Below are 20,517 nucleotides of genomic sequence, written 5' to 3'. Positions count from 1 at the left end.
TCATTATGCCCCCATGCTGTGGATTCATTGCTCAGAAATAATTTCCCTCCCTCCTGTATTTATTGAGCCTGAAGCCACCTCTATATCAAGGGTGGAAAATACAGGATAAGTCTCTCATTTTTCAAAGTATTGCAGGAGGTAGTTTTGTGGTTACTGTGTCCCTTTATCTCCTCCTTTGAAATAGCAGCTATGAAAAACTATTATAAAACAGAATTGCTTCTGTTATAAATTGTTTTATGACAAAGTTGGCAGCCAGTAAGGTGAAAACATATCTAAGAAAAACCCTTGTGCTCTTCAAAATGACTGAAAGTCCCAGTGTTACAGAACCTCATCCACTGGAAATACATTTTCAATGCATCACTTGTTAGCTGAATATTTATATTCAGCCTCAGGTAAATGGTCTGTGCTGCCTTTTGGTTTTGTGTGTGTAAAACAAGTGTCCATCATTACTTGCTGAGTGAAACATCATTGAGTAACAGTGGAATTGTTAGGGGAAAGGCTACAAAAATAGGATTTATACTTCCCAAAGAAATTATTCTTACAGAGTTTGACTAGCTGGATATTTCAGGGAAACTTTCAGTTGTTCTCTCCTTCCCAGCACAGGTGTCAGTCTGAAGTCAGCTCACAGTTGGCAAAACAGCCACGAAGAAAGTTCTAGAAGGGGAATGTTCATTCTGTGGTCCACATCCATCCATGCTGTAAAGGAATTCATGAACTCCTTCATGTTCCCACTTTCAATTTATTCCTGTGCTCTGACCCTCTTCAGCCCAGCTAAGCCATAACCCAGCTCTGAACAATCAGACTTTGGCAGGACCAAGCTCAGCTCTGAGATTTTGGGATTTGACCCTCTCTTAATAATACAGACAGTAACATTAGTGCCTGTGCAGAACTGGAGAAACATGTGCAAAAGCTGTTCAGGTAAGGAGTATTTATGGGATTTGGGGCAAAAGAGCACAGAGCTGATGGGAACCAGCCTTGTTATGGGAAAAGAGAGCCAGAGCCAGTGTTGTGTGCCTGGCAGGAGATGTTCACACAGTCAACATCCACGCCAGCATCATTTACACAACTCCCTGTCTGCTCCTGTTTGTCCCTGCCCGGGGCAGGGGTTGGAACAAGATAATCTTTAATGTCTCTTTCAACCCAAACAATTCGGTGAGTCGATGTTTTATTCAGATCCAATGGGTTGCTGTTATCTTTATTTATGTCCTTGTTTATTTCTACTTTCGCTGTTTAAAACTTTGCACTGCTGGATTGTCCAAGAGGAAATCTATTCAAAACAACTGGAGGGAATTCTTTTTCAGCCCCAGCTCATAAATATGAGCTGTGGAATGAGCAGAGGGAAGGACTGCTGCTCAGGGCACAGAGGGAGCACTCCTGTCCTTATTTCCAGGACTAGCACCGTGTGGGCAGCCAGTATTTACCACAACAAAACCATGACTCAAGTCCAGCCCATTCCTTGGGGTGTCTTAAATGCAAAGGCTCCATTTCAGCACAAAAACATTTAGAGATGTTGATGTACTTCTCCTCAGAAACGTGTTTTCTGTGGCAGACAAATGTGGAGCATCAGAAAAGCCTCTCCAGAGCCCGGGATGAGCAAGGCACGTTCTTTGTCAGTGCAGAGGAGAGGGAGGTGTCTGAATTTTCAGTACAAGCTTTGCAAGAATGCTTTGCCTGGTCTCAACTCAAGTTCTTTCTGGGTTTTTTTTCTGAACAAAGGATATAATTTTTCCACTTTAAAGCCACAAAATCAATATTTAGGCAGTAAGTCTGTTTCATCTCCATGCGTGCAACAAAATGTTTGAGATCCAGTGAATTACACAGTTCCCTTTAAACTCCTCATTAAAGTGTTTTCAGTAAGCTTAAAATCCTTCATTAAGCAGGGAGCTCATTTTCTGCTCAAGACAAGTCCTGGTGAATACAAGCTATTGCTGCATATTGTGCTTTTTTCCCTTGGTCATCTCTGAAAATCTCTCTGAGTCCTCCTTACCCTATTTCTTGCTGCTTGGCAAACTTGCTTGGAAGGTTTTTTGCTTTTCTGGAGCGAGCCAAGGTTGCCAGAATTACATTTAATTTACATTTCACAGAGAGAAAGGCTCTGCCAGGGAGCTGAGTTAAAGCAGCAGGCTGTTCCAAGGGTGCCTGCGAGCACTGATCTAATCAGTGATCTGTCAACTGCACATTACAGACCTTGTCTCTGAGCAGTTGAAGTGTGTCTCTTTTAATCTGCACCCCTCTCCAACCAGGCATCACATTCTTGGGCCAGATGCTAATTTTCTGTTTAAAAAAAAAAAACAAAAACCAACCCTAAAGAAATCAGTTCTGCTGGGTTTGGATTTGAAATGCTCATTACAAAGAGTCGTATATTTAAACAACATTTGCAACACCCCTAATTGAAAAAAGAAATCTCTCTCAGATACAAATTACAAACCACTAGAAGCTGATTTAGTGGAAGCTACAGAAATAAGCTGCACATAACTCTACTCACAGTTCAAGAAGAAATGTAATTTGGTACTTTCACAGATCTTGAAAATACGGCCTACCTATTAACAAAAATCTGCAAGGCCTTATCTCCAAAGGACATTAAAATCAATTAACTAAAGGAGCAAATTTACAGCGTGTTCCAGCTTAGTGCAGATGCTGTTAGCCACCAATGGAATGGTTTGGATCCAGTGTCACTTAATTTCACTTAAAGTACAGCTTTACCTCAGAGGGGCAGCACTCACTGAGGGTTTCACTGAAGCAGTTTCTTTTGTCCTGCTTTTAACCCAGGCCAACTTTCCTGCTTTTGTCTCCAGAATTGGACAGGACCAAAGCAGAGCTCAATAAATCCTGCCTGAAGTGAAGCCTGTGCTGGTGGTGTTGGGAGACTCCTGAAAACAATGTCCTATCCCAGCTGCAAATATTTACTGAAATTAAATTTCCAGCTTGTTCTGAGAGACTTTAGCCATGCAATTCCTATTAATGCAAGCTGAAGCCACTCAAGCCATGTAAATATGTGTGCACAGAGCTGGTGCAGGAACCTCAAGAAGAAGGTAATTATTTTGCAGATGCATGAGGAATAGAAATAAATGTTCTTGTTAGACTAGCAGAGTCTGCCTGGACCTCTTCTACACTCTAATATTTGATTTTAATTTAAATATACACCTAGTGTTTGCTGAGGCTGGGGGTTTGTGCAGCCCGTGCTGGCTCAGGCACCACTTTCCCTGCACCACCCAGGAGATGATGGTGGAGCTGAATTTCACCTGCCCAGGGAGGCTCCTCCTGTCTGCAGCAGCACTCACCAGAGATCAAGTTCTCCTCCTGATAATATTAAGGATTTGCCATATATTTTCAGGCTGATCTGGTACATCGTATTGCTGCTTTTATACAGGGGAGATTAATTGGGGTTTTTTCCAGTTTCTGGCATAAAAGCAGCCTGTCTTTTCCTTTCTGTTCTCTGACAAGTTCCTGCTCCTGCAGCAGTTCACACCAGCTAAAAACCAACACAGTTCAAACTGTCCAGGGGGCGTTTGTAAAAGATTTGTAAAGACCCTGCTTCTTCATGGCTTTGTGGAAATCATTCAAGAAGTCAGAGAGGCAAACATGTCTGTAATCACATGTATTTTACAATTTCAAACATGACAGGGTTTAGAGGGAGCAGCAAGACATTTTACTGCCTCGAGAGCCATCCCTGGGAAGAACAGATGTGATCTGGGGCACATAAACTCTCTCAGGTCTGAAGGAGAGCAGCTGTATTCAGAAGAAGAACAGCAATGCTGATGCACAAACGTTTCTTTTGTTAACAGCACCAATAAACACGTTTAAGAGATTATTGTAAACCCAGTTCTATTTTGCCATCTGGCCCAGCCCCTCAGACATGAAGCAGCACAGCCACGCTCTGGGGGTGGAAATGAGGCCCTGGGGCAGCCAGAGAGATGAGAGAAAGTCTGGAGGTTGCTGAAGTGTCTCTGCACAATCCCTATAAAATTTCCATCATTTTAGCTGCTGTGTGTTGATGAATAACTTTATAGCAATGTTCAGTTCCTGCTAAGAACACAAGCAGTGGTGTGAGGACACCAAACCTGCAGCAGCAAAGTGGAAAATTGCTTTGTTTGTGGGGAGATGCAATGCTGCCATGACCAGAACAGTGACACAGTTTCTGTTGATTTTTGGGTTAAGTTTAAGGCTGCCTAAGCCTGTTCTCAGGGACTTTGGAAAGAATCCTTGAGTTTCCTTCAAGGACAGATATCAAAAACCTCGTGCAACTTGCCAATATTGGCTCTCACATGAAGGTGAAATTGAAACAACACAATGCTATGGCTTCACCTGCTGAGAAATGCTTGGATTTGGGGTTTTTGCAAAGATAAAAGCACTCTGCTCACTCTCAAACCTACAGCTCCTGACTGCAGTCCAAATGTCTGGAGTGCTTCAGCTTATCACTTAAAAACTCATAAAAACTCCCCCAGGTTTAGGATTTTGGGAAACACATAGGAGGTGGAGGTATAAGCAGATTAAAAAGTAAAGAGAAAAGTCATAATAATAAAAAAGAGCCAAAATGAAAAGCCACTAAATCTCAGGTAAAAACCATCCAAATCTAAAAATAAAGGAAATGTAAAAACCTTATGTGCAAAGTAAATGTCAGCGTGAGCACAACTAATGCTGGCTCTGAACTATTGATTCAGAATAGCCCAGCAAAGTTAAAAAATCCACATGAATGGTCAATAAAAGGAGAGATCATTTGTTTCCTCTTGAAACCTCTGCTGTTCACATGGGCATGGCCCTTCCAGGGGGATGGCACAGTGTCCCCACTTTGGAAAATGCCTGCAGGACGTGGGCCAGCAGCTCCAGTGCAATCCAAGCAGCAGCAAATGCTTTGCACCCAAACTCTGCAAAGCCTGCCAGCTTGCAAGCAAAGCAGACTCTCAGAGTTCCCTTTATTTCAGCTGGCCAAATAAATCAGGAGGAGACACCAGGGAGGAAATTTCCAGCGCTCCTGTAATGGGTTTAACTTGAGAATGCCCACGACTGCTAAACACGGCTGAATGGCTGCTCCTGCAATAAACACCAGCCTAATCCTGCAGCTGTGTGCTCAGCAAAATCCCACTGCTTTCAGCAGGATCTGTGCCTCAGGGATGGGACAGCACAGGCAGGAGAGGGAAGTTCAGTGAAGATTTAAGCAGTCAGCTTAAACCCATTCATTCCTCACCCAGCACAGCTCTCCCTGTCTTTGTCACTGAAGCAAACACTGCAGCTTCTCTTGTGCCAGATTCTCATCACCTCTTCTGTCATAGCCAAAAAAATACCCACATAATCGAGAGGTCAGTCATTGCCCTTCTCTGGAGCTCATGATCTGACTCCCTGCAAACTGTGGGCTATTCCCTTAGATGAAGTGTTGGGTAGTTCTCCTCCACTGCTGTCTGGGTTCTTCAGGCTCTTCAGTAGCTGAGATGTTCTCCTGGGCACTGGAGAGCTTTAGCTGGAGCTGCCACAGTGTTTAGCACTCCCCTTGCTGCTGCCAGCAAGGCTTTTTCACTGAGTTATAAATCTGAGCTGGTGTCACGCCTTTTCCCCACTAATATTTTTCAGTTTCACCTGAAATCCACCAACACAGTAGCGTTCCTGGAAGTTCTTAATCTTGCAAATGATGGTCATTACAGGCATTTCCATAGGGAATGATGGGATCAGAGCTCAAAACCCCCCCCTGTCTCTGCCCTCCTTTTTTCCCTGTCCACTTTTTCCTGGTGGAACACGGTCTTCGGTAGGAATTGTTTCTTACTGAATTCAGAGCTGCTAAGTAGTGCAGCAGCCAGGTCTGCACAGACTGAACAACCACCCAAAGTCATGGAATCACAGAGGGTTTGGGTAGGAAGAGACCTGGGTCACCTGCTCCAAGGCAGTGACAGCTGAACCCTTCCTTGGCCCTGTTATTTGTCCCAGCAGAAGGAACTGAGGTCTGGCAGTGCTGAATTTTGTTGTGTTACAGGGTTGTGTTACACCCACAGGAGAGGTCCAGGTCCTTTTCCTCAGGAATGTGTGATCCACTGTCCTGAGATTGTGTGGGATTGATGAATGCTCCAGGCAAAGCTCTGACTTTGTGTACAGATCAGGATAAATGCAGTGATTGCTGGGTGTTTGAATGAAGGCTGAGGCAGCCTGTAACGCTGACAGCAATTTTTCAATGCTCATTTTTAAATGGCTGTGCTCTAAAAGCAGAGCCAGGCACGTGTGAGGAGAGGGGCAATGCTGAGAACATACCTTTTGTTGGAGGTGACAGGGATCCTCCAGCCCTTGATCTGGCTGAGCTCCGTGTCAGAGATCTCGATCCCCTGTCTTTGTCACTGAAGCAAACACTGCAGCTTCTCTTGTGCCAGATTCTCATCACCTCTTCTGTCATAGCCAAAAAAAATACCCACATAATCAAGAGGTCAGTCATTGCCCTTCTCTGGAGCTCATTATCTGACTCCCCTGCAAACTGTGTGCTATTCCCTTAGATGAAGTGTTGGGTAGTTCTCCTCCACTGCTGTCTGGGTTCTTCAGGCTCTTCAGTAGCTGAGATGTTCTCCTGGGCACTGGAGAGCTTTAGCTGGAGCTGCCACAGTGTTTAGCACTCCCCTTGCTGCTGCCAGCAAGGCTTTTTCACTGGCTTATAAATCTGAGCTGGTGTCACGCCTTTTCCCCACTAATATTTTTCAGTTTCACCTGAAATCCACCAACACAGTAGCGTTCCTGGAAGTTCTTAATCTTGCAAATGATGGTCATTACAGGCATTTCCATAGGGAATGATGGGATCAGAGCTCAAAATCCCCCCTGTCTACTTTTTCCTGGTGGAACACGGTCTTTGGTAGGAATTGTTTCTTACTGAATTCAGAGCTGCTAAGTAGTGCAGCAGCCAGGTCTGCACAGACTGAACAACCACCCAAAGTCATGGAATCACAGAGGGTTTGGGTAGGAAGAGACCTGGGTCACCTGCTCCAAGGCAGTGACAGCTGAACCCTTCCTTGGCCCTGTTATTTGTCCCAGCAGAAGGAACTGAGGTCTGGCAGTGCTGAATTTTGTTGTGTTACAGGGTTGTGTTACACCCACAGGAGAGGTCCAGGTCCTTTTCCTCAGGAATGTGTGATCCACTGTCCTGAGATTGTGTGGGATTGATGAATGCTCCAGGCAAAGCTCTGACTTTGTGTACAGATCAGGATAAAGGCAGTGATTGCTGGGTGTTTGAATGAAGGCTGAGGCAGCCTGTAACGCTGACAGCAATTTTTCAATGCTCATTTTTAAATGGCTGTGCTCTAAAAGCAGAGCCAGGCACGTGTGAGGAGAGGGGCAATGCTGAGAACATACCTTTTGTTGGAGGTGACAGGGATCCTCCAGCCCTTGATCTGGCTGAGCTCCGTGTCAGAGATCTCGATCTGCAGCGGGAGCCGCGGAACCCAGACCGTCACCTCCAGCTGCGTGGTGAAATGCTGGTAGGTGAAATTCACAATGGTGTCCACTTTGCTCTTCATCTCCTTGCCATTAACAAAGATGGAGTCGCAGCTCTCAGAAACCTTAAAAAAATAGATATAAAAAAATTAGGAAATGAATAAAAGTTCCTGAGGAAGAGCGAGGATGATACACGAGTCTTAAGACAACACTGCAAATGTAAGTCATGCATATTGCATTTCCAGTTTTCTAATTAGAAGCAAACAGTGATAAATGGACCCCAGGGAAAGAGTTGTGCTTTCCTCAAAGGATACTACTCAAACTACAAAAATAATTTAATGATGTTATATAACCTGTGTGAATCTTTTATATTAGGCAAATTAAACTCTTCATGAATCAAACTCCATGTGCATCAAAGTTTATGTTTACAACTTGTTTAAAGAACCAGGAAAAAATGGGGCCATATGTTAGTAAGAAAAAGACTGACTCAGAACCATAAACCAGAATCTTTTCTCTTTTCCTTGAGCACTGTAATGCTGAAAGACAAAGATCCCCTTATGGCTCATGAGCAGAAGTGCAGCAGAAGCATTATTTTTTAGAACTTCTCAGTAATTGTTTTAACAAAACGTATTCATAGTTGCTTTGTGGCATTCTGTGAAATCACTGCTGAAACGAGCGTGTGGGCTGTGCACTACAACTCATCTGCCCTCTTGGTTCCAGGCATCTTCTGGCACAAAATCAAGGTCCTGAGCACAGATCCTATTTATCTAAAACCATGATGTAGCAACTAATTCAATCTGCATCCTGGAAGACAGGACTCCTCTGTCAGGAAGGAGTTTCTAACATATTCATAAATATGTGTGTGTGTAGTTTTAGATATACAAATAGTACAGTTTTAGATATACAAACACCCAGCCATGTAAAACATTTATGTGTATTATTCATGTACAATATTCACGTTTATATACATACATAATGAGTTATATACCTGCATACCTGCATGTGTACATGTATTTTATCTTTATCTGCTTTGCATTCTGCCTTGAAGAGAGAGAGGAGATCATTTCCCACAGAGTGCATGGTTTCAGTGTGGTTTTAATCTTTCAAACCCACAGCTGATGAGATGTGGCTGTGTTCCTGGAATGCACTTTGTTCTCCTGTCAGGACTGCTCTGTGTCACCTGTCCAAGGCTCTGGCACCCGGATCCAGCGGGATCCTGGCTGAGCCTGTCTTTAAATTCTGGTTTCCTGGAATTACTGAGATAACTCATGTAGGCTTCAGGAGGGAACAGGATGAAACACAGGCTGGGTTCCCTCTGCAAACCTCCTCAAATCTTTTTCAGATACTAACAGGGATTAGGGGTTACTGAGCCAAGAAAAATTAGATAAAATCTCTGGCAGACGCTTTGTTTTGCTCAAAAAGCACACAATTTTCAGATATGAAGTAAAAGATCTGTCCTTCCTTATTTGCCACATTCAAGTCAGCTTCTCAGATCCTTCTCGATGTACTGAAACTACAATTGCTCATTTACAGAGGGGCTGAGCCAGGTGATGAGGGATGGGGCAAAGGAAACGAAGTCACTCTTCTGGAGAGAACACTCCTCCACATAAATGCTTAATGAACACAAGAATATAAAAATAATAAATCTAGATAATCTGATAAAGAGCTTAAAATGGACTTCAGGCTCAGGAGTATCACAAATGAGATGGAGCATACTTGGAATCTTTTTTTTTCCCTCCCTCATAATGTGTCATGAGTGTCTCTGGAAAGTTTAAGCACATTAAGCAAGCCCATTAATTGAATGAGCAGTTGAGATTCTAAACCATAAAGCTTACATCGAGGGAGTTATGTGAGAATTAATACAAGACAGAAATAATTAGGAAAATTCAAAGAGGGAGGGATAAACATCAAGGCCGGATCAGGGGAATAACTAATATCTGACAAGACAGCAGCTAATTTTTCAGATTCTCTTCTTGCTGCATCAAATGTTCTTGTCAGCAGGCAAGAAAGGTGCTAAATTAGAGAATTGAAAATGGACATTAATTGTAGCTATAAAAATATCAGTCTAGGTGCTGGAATGCTGGATGCTGAGAATTTTAAACTTTCTGTGCTGAAAGGCACAGACCCACAAGAGAGCACTGCATTGACCTGAGGCCATGGAGAAGGCTTCCAAAATTGATTGACAGCACTGGGATTGTGGCTGTGGAGTTGATTAGAAGTGTGTAATATCATGTGGTGGAAAACTTAAGAGTTTAAGGGTTTAGAATATAGCAATATATGTAGAGCAGGATGGAGGTTTTAGGGCAGAGGCTGGTCCTTCTTCTTCACCTCCTTCTTCCTTCTTCTCCATGGGTTTGGGAGGTTTTGTGTAATTGGACAGAAAAGTCCACGTTGCAGGTGGTTGGTTATTGGGTTAAAAGTAAAAATAATTTAGGTGTCATTTCTTAATCTGATAGTTTAGCCTTAAAAGACCTTGTAGAGAAAGACAGCTGGCCATTCTGTAGCTTGTTAGTAGAATGCTGTAGAACTCACAACTTGTCATCTAGATAAGAAATAATAAACATCTGAGTCTGAGCACCAAACACCGTGTGGAGCGTCCCCATCCCCACCTTGGCAGAGGCAGACCAGAAGCCAAGAGCCAGCAGAGAGTGCTGCCCGGTGTGGGGACACCTGCTGAGGCTGGGACCCCTCTGAAGAAACAGAGCTGTGAGCTGGAAAGGAAAAATCCCCGGGGAAAAGAAAGAAAAGAGGAAGAAAAAAGAGCTCGGGCATCCCCAGACGCTGGTGAAAAGGGTTTGGAGCAGAACGTGGGTGCTGGACACCCAGAGATGAGGAGGAAAAACGATGGCGATAAATCAGGTATGATTTATTTCTTCAGGGCTCGTCACAGAGAGAGAAATGTGCGATCACAAAGGGATGCCTCAGATCTGCTCGACTCAAAGGGCAGGAACATCCCGTGGCTGTCCCAAGGGACAATAAAAGATCTTTTACTCTGGGTGCAGGAACAGTTTCCAAACGCAGATCCAGGGGATCTTTTTGATCCCTTTCTCTGGGACTCTCTGAATCTAAGACTATGTGAAAAGCACCAATCACTTGTTTTTAAAATTTTTTAAAGTTTAATAGTAATAAAATGGTTATAACAATAGTAATATAAAATTTGAACAATTGAGATTAGGACAATATGAGACAAAAAAAACCCAAAGAGTTACGGATGTCTGGGTACCTTTTTCTGGGAAAAATAAGCTCGAAAAAGGACACCAGTTAACAGAGGATTAACCCTTAAAAACGACAGCCTGTTGCATATTCATACACCTCGTTCATGATGCAAAAATTCCATTCAAACAGAGGATTCTGTCTGGTCATTGTCCGCTTCTTCCTCTGAATCCTAACGGTGCCTTCATGGTGGGAAGTTAGTTTCTCTTGATAAAAGAGCAATAAATTCTCTTTCTCTGAAAGATTTAGGTATCCTGTGGCTGCTATCTCACTGCGAGTCCTTTCTTTTTTTAAAAAAAAGTATCTTACCTAGCATAGTTTCTATTTTAACATTATTATAACCTAAAACTGTATTTAACACACTACTTAAAAAAATTAATACAGCATAACTTTCTAACACAACACATACAATATTCATTTTAATATTTGCGAAAAGCCAGTCATAAAATATGCATTTTTCACATTATACGACGCTGCTTAAGGACACAGCAGCAACAAAACTTCCAGCGTGAGGGTGTCTGTGAGGCTCCAGCCAGCAGGTGCCCCTCACAGGAGGTTAATGAGATAATTAGTGCCCCACAGAGCGGCCGGGCCCAGAGCGGCGGGACGGGCAGCCCCCTGCTCCCCTCCTGGGAGATCGCTCACCACGGGGACAGGGGACACCCGAGCCCTGCGGAGGGGCTCCCCAGAGCCAGGGGAGCCCCGAATTACCGGGACCGGGCCGGGCCCGGGTGCGCGGCGGCCTGACAGCGCCACAGCGCGAGGTGCGCAATGTGCGCGCAACCTGTGCGCAACGTGCGCAGCCAGCGCCCTCACGGACCGCCCGGGGTACGCAAAGTGCGCAGCCAGCGCAAACTGAGGGAGCGGAGCGGGACCCGCGGTCCCGCCGCCGTTTTTAAACGTAACAAACATGACTGCGGAGCGGGACCCGCGGTCCCGCCGCCGTTTTTAAATGTAACAAACATGGCTTTGGCTTCAGGCAGTGCGCAGAGCGCGGCGAGGACGGGCCAGGGGCAGGCGGAGGTTGCGGGAGGACAGCGGTGCCTCGGGACGGGCGAACGTGGATGGAAGTTGGATGGAGTCTCGCACCGGGGGTGGCAAACACAGACACAGAGATCACAAAGAGCCCTTCTTTACTGCCCATAGCAGCGGTGCGCGGTGTCCCGTCCCTGCCTGCTCCCTCCCAAACGCCGGCAGCCCACCCGGGCCCGGCACCAATTCATCCCGCCATTCACCCCAGCCACTTCGGCACCGCCCATGGCCCCGCCTCCCCGCCTGTCAATCACTCCTCACGGCGCTGTTCCGCGGGAGACCCCCAGACTCATTAGTGCAGCTCACAGGCTGCGCACGAAATATGTCCTTCCCACACAATGGCGGCGCCCTGCACACCTCTTCCGTACGGCAACATGGCGGCGCCCTGTGCACTTCCGGAAATTATAACTGTCTTCCGCTAGCTCCATTTTGTAACCAACAAGACGTTCAACCTCCTGCTGCAGCGCCAACTCTGGCCGAGTGTATTATTGCAACCTCCAATTCTAATAATATACAACAAATGCTATTGTTCAATATTTCTAATAATATTCTAATGTATATTCAAATAATATACAACAATATCTCAATAATATACAACAATATTTCAATAATATACAACAACAAATGCTATTGTTCAATATTTCTAATAATATTCTAATGTATATTCAAATAATATACAACAATATCTCAATAATATACAACAATATTTCAATAATATACAACAATTCTAATAATATACTACAACAAATGCAACCACCAATTCCTCATACAGAAGGGTGTTATAGATATATATTATAATAGCAGCTTTCTGCAAGTATTAAAATGGATTTTATATGTGGGATGTTAAAGTAACTTTGTTATAAAGATATAGTTTGCATTTCTACTGTTAATTAAGCTTTATTTCTAATAATATTCTAATGTGTATTCAAATAATATACAACAATATTTCAATAATATACAACAATTCTAATAATATACAACAACAAATGCAACCACCAATTCCTCATACAGAAGGGTGTTATAGATGTATATTATAATAGCAGCTTTCTGCAAGTATTAAAATGGATTTTATATGTGGGATGTTAAAGTAACTTTGTTATAAAGATATAGTTTGCATTTCTACTGTTAATTAAGCTTAGACATAGTAGTGCAATAATTATGCTTGTGTTAAAATGCCTGTTTGGATGGGGTAACATCCAATGAACACAGGATAAGGACACCTGTAAAGATTTGTAAATTGAAGAAAGTATGGACCAAGGCCTAAAGAAAGTGATAAAGAGAACGGACCAAAACCACAGCCAAGAAAAACACAAGCTCTAAAAAGGCAGATCCTAGGAGGGGCCATGCAAAATATTCTCTGGAATATGTAAAGTAGTTTATGGATATGCATAATGGTCTATGAATATGCAACAGGCTGATGTAAGGGAAAAGGAATTTAAGGGGTATCCCCAAAGATAACAGGGTGCTCTTGGCTGAGTGCCAAGATCACCCAGCTGTAATTACCTTTGCTCCATGGTCTTTGTCTCTTGTTGTCCTTTAATAAACTTTTTTAATTTTCACAGGAGAGTGAATGTGTTTTTCACAAGGGGAAGGAATTAATACAGCTTCGAAACTTGAAGAAAGAGCATCTTTGCAGGACACAAACCCACAAAATACAGAGAATTTGTCCCATTTCCTTGGATTCCAGAAGCCATCTCAAATAATAATACAAAAGATCCTTCAAGAGACATACCAAATTCTACCCACTGGGCAGAGATTAGAAGAAAAGCATTAAAGGAAGGAGATTTTGACAGGGCATCAACACAATCAATGGTCATGACAACAAAATATGGCAGACAAAATGCAAATCCCAAATGGAGACCACTGACATATGACGTAATTAAAGACTTGATACAGGCAGAAATAGAGGATGGTTTAGGCTCTCTCTATGTCCAGCAATTATTAAAAATCACCTTTCATTACTGCGACCTGGTACCTTATGACGGCAGATGTCTTGTCTCGGTAATTCTCCCAGATTTACAGGTCCTGGTGTGGGATGCGCGGTGGCCGAGGGCTCTCGCTCAGCTGAGGAACAGATATGCAGGAGGGCCACACGCAGCTCTCCCACTGGCTCAGCTGGCAGATGAACCCCAAGATCAGTTAGCAGAGTTGCCTCAAGACATGATTGTGGACATCCAAGAGGCAGCACTAAAGTCAATTCTGCAAATGCTACCAGCTGGAACTCCAGAAGGCATTTACACAAAAGTAAAGCAAGGTCTTTTTGAGCCTTTCACTTCATTCATCGATCGTCTCATGCAAGCAGTGGACAGACAAGTGAGTGATGAGGCGGCAAAGCCACATCTGCTTCGAAGTCTCACTTTTGGAAACGTCCATGCAGAGTGCAAACGCATAATGAGCGCCATGCCTTGTCTACCAACCGTGCCCGAAATGATAGAGGCGTGCAGTAAGGTGGGCACACCTCAGCACATCGCAGAAATCCTAGCAGACATTTGAGTAGAACAGGTCAGGAAACTCCTTCAAGCACAGAACGAAAACTTTTCAAGAATCCTCGCAGCACTTCAACCAACTTTTCAACAAGGCAACTCCACTGAAGTGATCTCAACAGAATTCGCCAGTGGACTGTGCTTCAGATGCAGAAAATATGGACACATAAAAAAGGATTGTCTGGAGCCTACAAAGAACGTGAAAGCGCCAAGCCTTTGTCCAAGATGCAGAAGAGGAAAACACCATGCCAATGAATGTTATTCCAAAACCTATGTGGATGGAAGACCTCTGCCTCTTTCAGGAAACTCGAAGAAGAGCACGGGATGCAAACGTGCCATGACACAAGTGATGGAGAGAGGGCTCAGCCAGGAACCCCACAGGGAACACAACCATTAGGGAACGTCAATCCACTCCATCAGCAGGACCATCTGCCAGTTCCCCACACCCAGAATTGTTGCCCCCAAGAATGTATTGCAAATTGGCAGCTTCCAAATTAGTATGCTTTATAAATGAAAGTCATGAAGTGATACCCACGGGGGTCACTGGAACATCATGGAAGAGACAAGACTTTTTAATCATAGGTAAGGACAGATGCAGCATTTTAGGGCTCATTGTTTATCCATCAATTGTTTCAGCAGATCATAATGAAGAGCTGACAGTTTTGGCTCAACCTATATGCCCTCCACTGATCATTCCAGAGAATACTCCAATAGCCGAGGCCATTGCTTTGCCATCTCATGCAACAGAGCAAATCATGCCAGTGAGGGATCAGCAGATTTCACCTGGCAATGAGGACATGGAGATCCATGCCACTTGGATGAAGCAAATAGGCCATAATCAACCTGTAATCGTCTGCAACTTGACATGTGGCGACAAAGCAATTTCAATCAGGGGCATGTTGGACACCAGTGCGGATGTCACAGTCATTTCCTACCTCTTTTGGCCCAGAGATTGGAACTTGATGGCACCTTTGAACTCCCTCTCAGGTGTCAGAGGAAGTACGTTGTGCCTGCAGAGTGAGAACCCCATCATTGTTTCAGGGTCAGGAGGAAAGACAGCAATCATTCGTCCCTTCGTTGTGCAGAGGCCCATCACAGTATGAGGGAGAGATGTTTTATCACAATGGGGAACAAAAATAGAAGTGGATTTTTAACAGGGGTCACTGCAGCACTCACCACCCTGAAACTGACTTGGAAGACAGGCAACCCTGTCTGGGTGGACCAGTGGCCCCTGGAACAAAAGAAATTAAGTGCCCTTAAGAAATTAGTTGAAAAGCAGTTGCAGAAACACCACATCAAGCCAACAAATAGTCCATGGAACTCTCCAGTTATCATGATCCACAAGAAATCCTCAGATTCATGGAGACTGCTCCATGACCTCAGGAAAATTAACGAGGTCATTGAGGAGATGGGACCACTTCAACTTGGACGTCCATCTCTCAGTGATTCCGAGAGATTGGCCACTTGTGATCATTGAGCCCAAAGATTGTTTCTTCAACCTCCTGCTTCATCCCAAAGATCTCCTTCTTGTTCTTCATCTACTCCATTTTCTGCAGTTTTGGTAGCACAGAGTGATTAGTTAGAAAGAACCACAATGTAGGTGTTGGAAAAAATAATTAGTTATTGGTAGAAAGGTAGAAATAAAATACGTCCTAAGAGTTAATTGGACAAAATAGTTCTAAAAGACCTTGAACAAGTGTGTCTTGTGACTTTTTTGGTGCCTTTCTCTTTGTAGGCTAAGTTTGGTATATAGACAGTGTGCTGAACTGTTGATAATAAAAAAATAAACAGCCTGAAGACCGAAAAATAAAAGTCCCATTCATCTCTCAATTATGGCACACTTTTTAGGGGTCTCCCCATCCAGGGAACCTCGAGGAGGGGGGATTTCACATCTAGGCTTACAAATTTCACAGATTTTATGTCTAGACAGAGTCATTCAGTCATTTATATACTGACCAAAAGGTAAGCACAAAGCAGGAAATATAACTATGCTATAGTTCACCCAGTGCAATACAGAGGTCAGGATTCACTCAAGTGAATGTCCCAGAAAATAACCCAGCCTGGATAGGAAAACTTGAAGAGAGCCATTGTTGTTTCAGTTCTCTGTCTGGAATTTGAGTTTACTCTATTAAGTACAAGCATACCAGCTAATTCAAAGTAAAATCCAGCTGAATCCTGTGACAAAGCAGGATAGACTAAAGCTCACATGAGGAAGCCTCCGTTTCACTCACACATATTTCATTACTGCCATGTTTCTTTCACTCACCTCACTACAGCTGGTGCTAGAAAGTAGACTTGGCTCATCTGAAGGAAATGGGGACCTTGAGCATGGATAGAAAATGTCCAGCACTCCTTTTTCCCTTGGCACCCACTACAGAGCCAGGACAAAGAAGTGATTCCATCATGGAGCTGTGATTGCATGGCAGCACCACTGCTCTGAGAGGGAACAAAACACCTCTTGAGCCTTGGGGACTGCACCCTCTGGCCAGGGGCCTGCAGCAATGTCCTCCTGCACTTTCTGTCCTTTTCAGTCCCCTCCAAACCTTCCAGCCACCCTCTGACTGTCAGAGGTGGTGGGGATGCTGCTGGAAGGGGAGCTGGTCCCAGTGCTGCTGCCTGTTCCCACTGGAGCTGCTGGGCTGTGCCAAGGGGCAGAGCTGCCCCAGCAGGTGACTTCCACACTGCATTCCTTTGAGCTGCTGCTTCTGAGGGAACAAAGAGAGGAAAAGGCTCTTAAATCTCTCCTACAAACACTACACAGTGAGAAGAATCAGCAAAAGCTCAGAATGCCACCCTCTCATGTAAAATACACGGAGCAAGGCTGTTTAAAGCAGTCTGTCACCATCCATTGTCAGCTGCCTGACAGCCCCAGAAAGTGCTGTTTGAGACAGTTTGCAGGGGAGCAGGCCAGCCACCATGTGCTCCCATATGCAGGTCAAGAGAAAGAGAGCTGCAATTAACCTCTCAGGGCTTTGAAGCAGGTGGTTGGCTCCAATCCCCACAAGTAATTGTAAAAAAGCTCAATTTGCCCTGTACAGTCTGTGACAGCCTCCTCATTTTAGGCTAATCCAGACGAGAGGAAGATAACAGTTCAGGAGGAGTAATTGGGAAACCATTTGATGTTCAGGTCACAAAGGTTTCTGCACCCTTTGGGGGAGCAGGTAAAACAGAGGGAACGTGAACTGACAGGAAAACAACTGATGGCTGCTCGTGGCTCATCCCTGCATGCAGGGTCTGCTCCCAAGCTCGTTCCTCACCCTCAGCTTCCAGGTCATCCTGCAAGGAGCCCTCACAGGAGACAAACAGCCACAGTCCTCGTGGCTGTTTATTATTCAGGAGCTTTTTTGGTCGTGCTGAAACCCTGCTGGGCACAAACATTTTCCTCTGCACTCTCTAGTGTGGGAGGGGAGAGCAAGATCTGCTTGAGCAGAGACCCAGCCACAGGGACATCCATCTCCTGTCTGCAGCACTCAGGGGGCCCAGCCCACACCTCATCCCCAAGGTCATCCTTTTCACCTTCAGGAAAACACTTCTCACTGATATTTACACACAGCTCTGCGTGGACATGGATAATGAATTACAAAGGAGAAACTCCTACCCAGAGGAATGAATTCTAGTTAATCCAGTGCAAAGCAGCACTGACTGAGTGTGTGTAAGAGTCAGACCAAGCACAGTGCAAAGCTGTCCTGTGGCACTTCCCACCTGTGAGTTTTTGACACAAACCCCAAAGGGATGGTGCTAATTTTACAACCCGTTTCAAGAAAACTGAGGCAGACACCATGCGTATCAGAATTTGGTTTAACACAGAGTCTTTTCAGCTGAAAAACTCAGCCACTTGGTTATCCAATCAGGTCCCCAGATAATTTAAATTTGAAGTTCAAATTCACCCTTGAAAAGAGGTGCTTGCTGCCAAAAGAGCCTTCGCCAGTGCTTCAGAAACGCTGGATTTACAAGAGGAGGTTTTTGCTTGGAGTCAAGATCTACTCATCTTTAAAATAACCGAGTTCACTGGGATGGGCATGCAGACTGCAAAGTTGTAATCTTGATTTTTCTCATTCACTTCTCATTCCTTGCCTGCCCTAAACAGCAAGGGGCAGAAGGATGTGCCTCATGTCTTGAGACAAAACAAAATATATTCCCAAACCCTTTTCAGATAAGAAATGCTAGGTTGATTTAAATTCAGAATTATGCCTGACAGCAGTCAGTCTAATAAATGTCAGGCTTCTTGTTTTGGCTGCAGCTTTGTGTTATGTCATGACGTGACAATTATCCAAGCGCACAGGACTCACCCACATCCGTGTGTCGAGTGATAAAATCAAAACTTTTCACTAGATTTTGCTACCCTTTTAAAATTAAAACGAATTGGCCATGATTGAATTCCAGCTCTGCTGAAAGATGACCAACACACTGTCCTGTTTGAATGACAAACACCCTGTCCTGTTTGAATTCCAGCTTTGCCCAAAGGTGACCAACACACTGTCCTGTTTTCTGTTTTTGGATGACAAACACCCTGTCCCGTTTGAATTCCTGTTCTGCCCAAAGGTAACCAACACATTGTCCTGTTTAAATTCCAGCTCTGCCAAAAGATGACCAACACACTGTCCTGTTTGAATGACAAACACCCTATCCTGTTTGAATTCCAGTTCTGCCCAAAGGTGACAAACACCCTGTCCTGTTTGAATTCCAGTTCTGCCCAAAGGTGACCAACACACTGTCCTGTTTGAATGACAAACACCCTATCCTGTTTTCTGTTTTTGGATGACAAACACCCTGTCCCATTCCGGGCATGAGTGGCAGTGCCAGTGCCCTGTGCCACCAATGTCACCTGCTGGGCTGATCCCTGGGGCTCCTGTCCCTCCTGCACAGGTGGCACGGAGCGTGTGGGGCTCCCAGAGCCCACCAGGACCCAGCCAGGTGAGGGGCACCGTGTGCTGAGGGGGCATTGCCCTTGCCCTGGCACCTCTGTGCCCCTCACAAACCATCCTGGGTCCAAGCCCCGGGCGAGGTGCCAGGCCTCACGAGGATCTCTTTCTCTTCCACGAGCAGGGATTTTTCCATGCAGATAATTCTCACAGTAGTTCTGCCTCCCGCTGCCCCAGCTCATCCTGTGCACTGGGGTCTGCAGATATTGCCTGCAAGCAATTTGAGGCAAATGGTAGATTAAGAATATACAGAGTAAAGGATGGCAAATGACATGATGTTGGAATTTAAACTAATAAAACAAGAGGTTTTATTCCCTTTTAATCTTCCACATGTGCAGAACAGTCTTGGAAGTGTCATTTTTGAAACATTCTTTTCCCGTTAATTTGTTTTTATTGGCAAATCAGTTCTCTGAGTACTGTTCTCTGAAATAGCTGCTGTAGTTTCAGATAGAAGTGTTGTTTTTAGGAATCCCCTGAGATATATTCTAAGCTTTCTTTCCTACTTAGAAACGATAGCCAGAGTTTTAGTCGAGTATTCCCCATCCCATGTGCAGGATATGTGTTTGTTTTTCATCTTATCATTGAATAATAATATTACACAGGAACAGGAAACAAACTGCCTGACTCACAGCAGTCCAACAGCAGGATTAGAAGGATTTCCCCCTCCCTACCGCCACCTTTCACTGGAGAAAAGGTAAAAAATGAGATATATCAAGGTGAGCCTGAAGCACTTCCAATGCTCCTCATCCTAAGTAGTCTTTAACTGCAACATCCACCAAGAATTAAATCCCACATTTCACACTGAAACAAGAGGTGTCCCTAACCTTGCTGCTTGGGGGAATTGGGATGGAGGCAGGGAAGTTTGTCCAGCCCCTGGACAAAAGACAGGCTGGTCACATCATCTGCCAGCAGGAACAGGGCTGTGTTTGGGTTGGTTATTTTCAGATACATCTGCTCCCTTTTTTAATTACCCAAAGGCTTGATCTGCTGAAGTCAACAAACAAATCAAGTGGAGGATGATCCAGTACCAGGGCTTCACTGGTTAGCAGCCATTTCCAAAACTACTTCCCAAATCCATTGGAAAGTCCAGGCCATTTTGAGATTATCCTTTTGTAATGGTCTTTCTTCCCAGTTTTATTGCTCTAAAGGAGTAAAGCAGGAGATCCAAAACTCATATCTAGACTTGGAGTGTCTCTAATGAGGGACAGAAGCACAGCCTGGCAACTGCTTGGAGCTGGAGGAGCACACAGCCTGCCACAGAGCCAGTTTAAAGCCCCCAAAATAATCCCCTTGGCTGCAGTGAGCTGCAAGAACAGCACAGACACAGACAGGAGCACCATCCCTGTGTCTGCCACAGGGCTGTCCTCAGGGCACCTCTGGCAGGGTGAAACTGCAGTCTGGGATTTACACCCAGGCCTGACTCTAACGATGAGGAGGTAGGAGCAAGGATGAAAGGAAAATCCTTCACC

At 44.5% G+C, this 20,517-nt stretch overlaps 1 protein-coding gene across 1 annotated transcript in view; it reads right to left on the bottom strand.

The window, feature by feature from the left end:
• LOC121364760 (transmembrane protein 132B-like) overlaps positions 1–20,517 on the bottom strand; it is a 217,857-nt gene that overhangs the window by 5,836 nt on the left and 191,504 nt on the right. The window contains exon 6 of the mRNA XM_041488266.1: positions 7,318–7,523. Within this exon, the coding sequence (XP_041344200.1) occupies positions 7,318–7,523 (206 nt within the window). The remainder of the gene's footprint in view (positions 1–7,317; positions 7,524–20,517) is intronic.

Source organism: Pyrgilauda ruficollis, unplaced genomic scaffold (genome assembly GCF_017590135.1).
Source record: "Pyrgilauda ruficollis isolate IOZ18807 unplaced genomic scaffold, ASM1759013v1 scaffold9, whole genome shotgun sequence".
Taxonomy (NCBI): Eukaryota; Metazoa; Chordata; class Aves; order Passeriformes; family Passeridae; genus Pyrgilauda; species Pyrgilauda ruficollis.
This window is presented reverse-complemented; position numbering and strand designations above follow the sequence as displayed.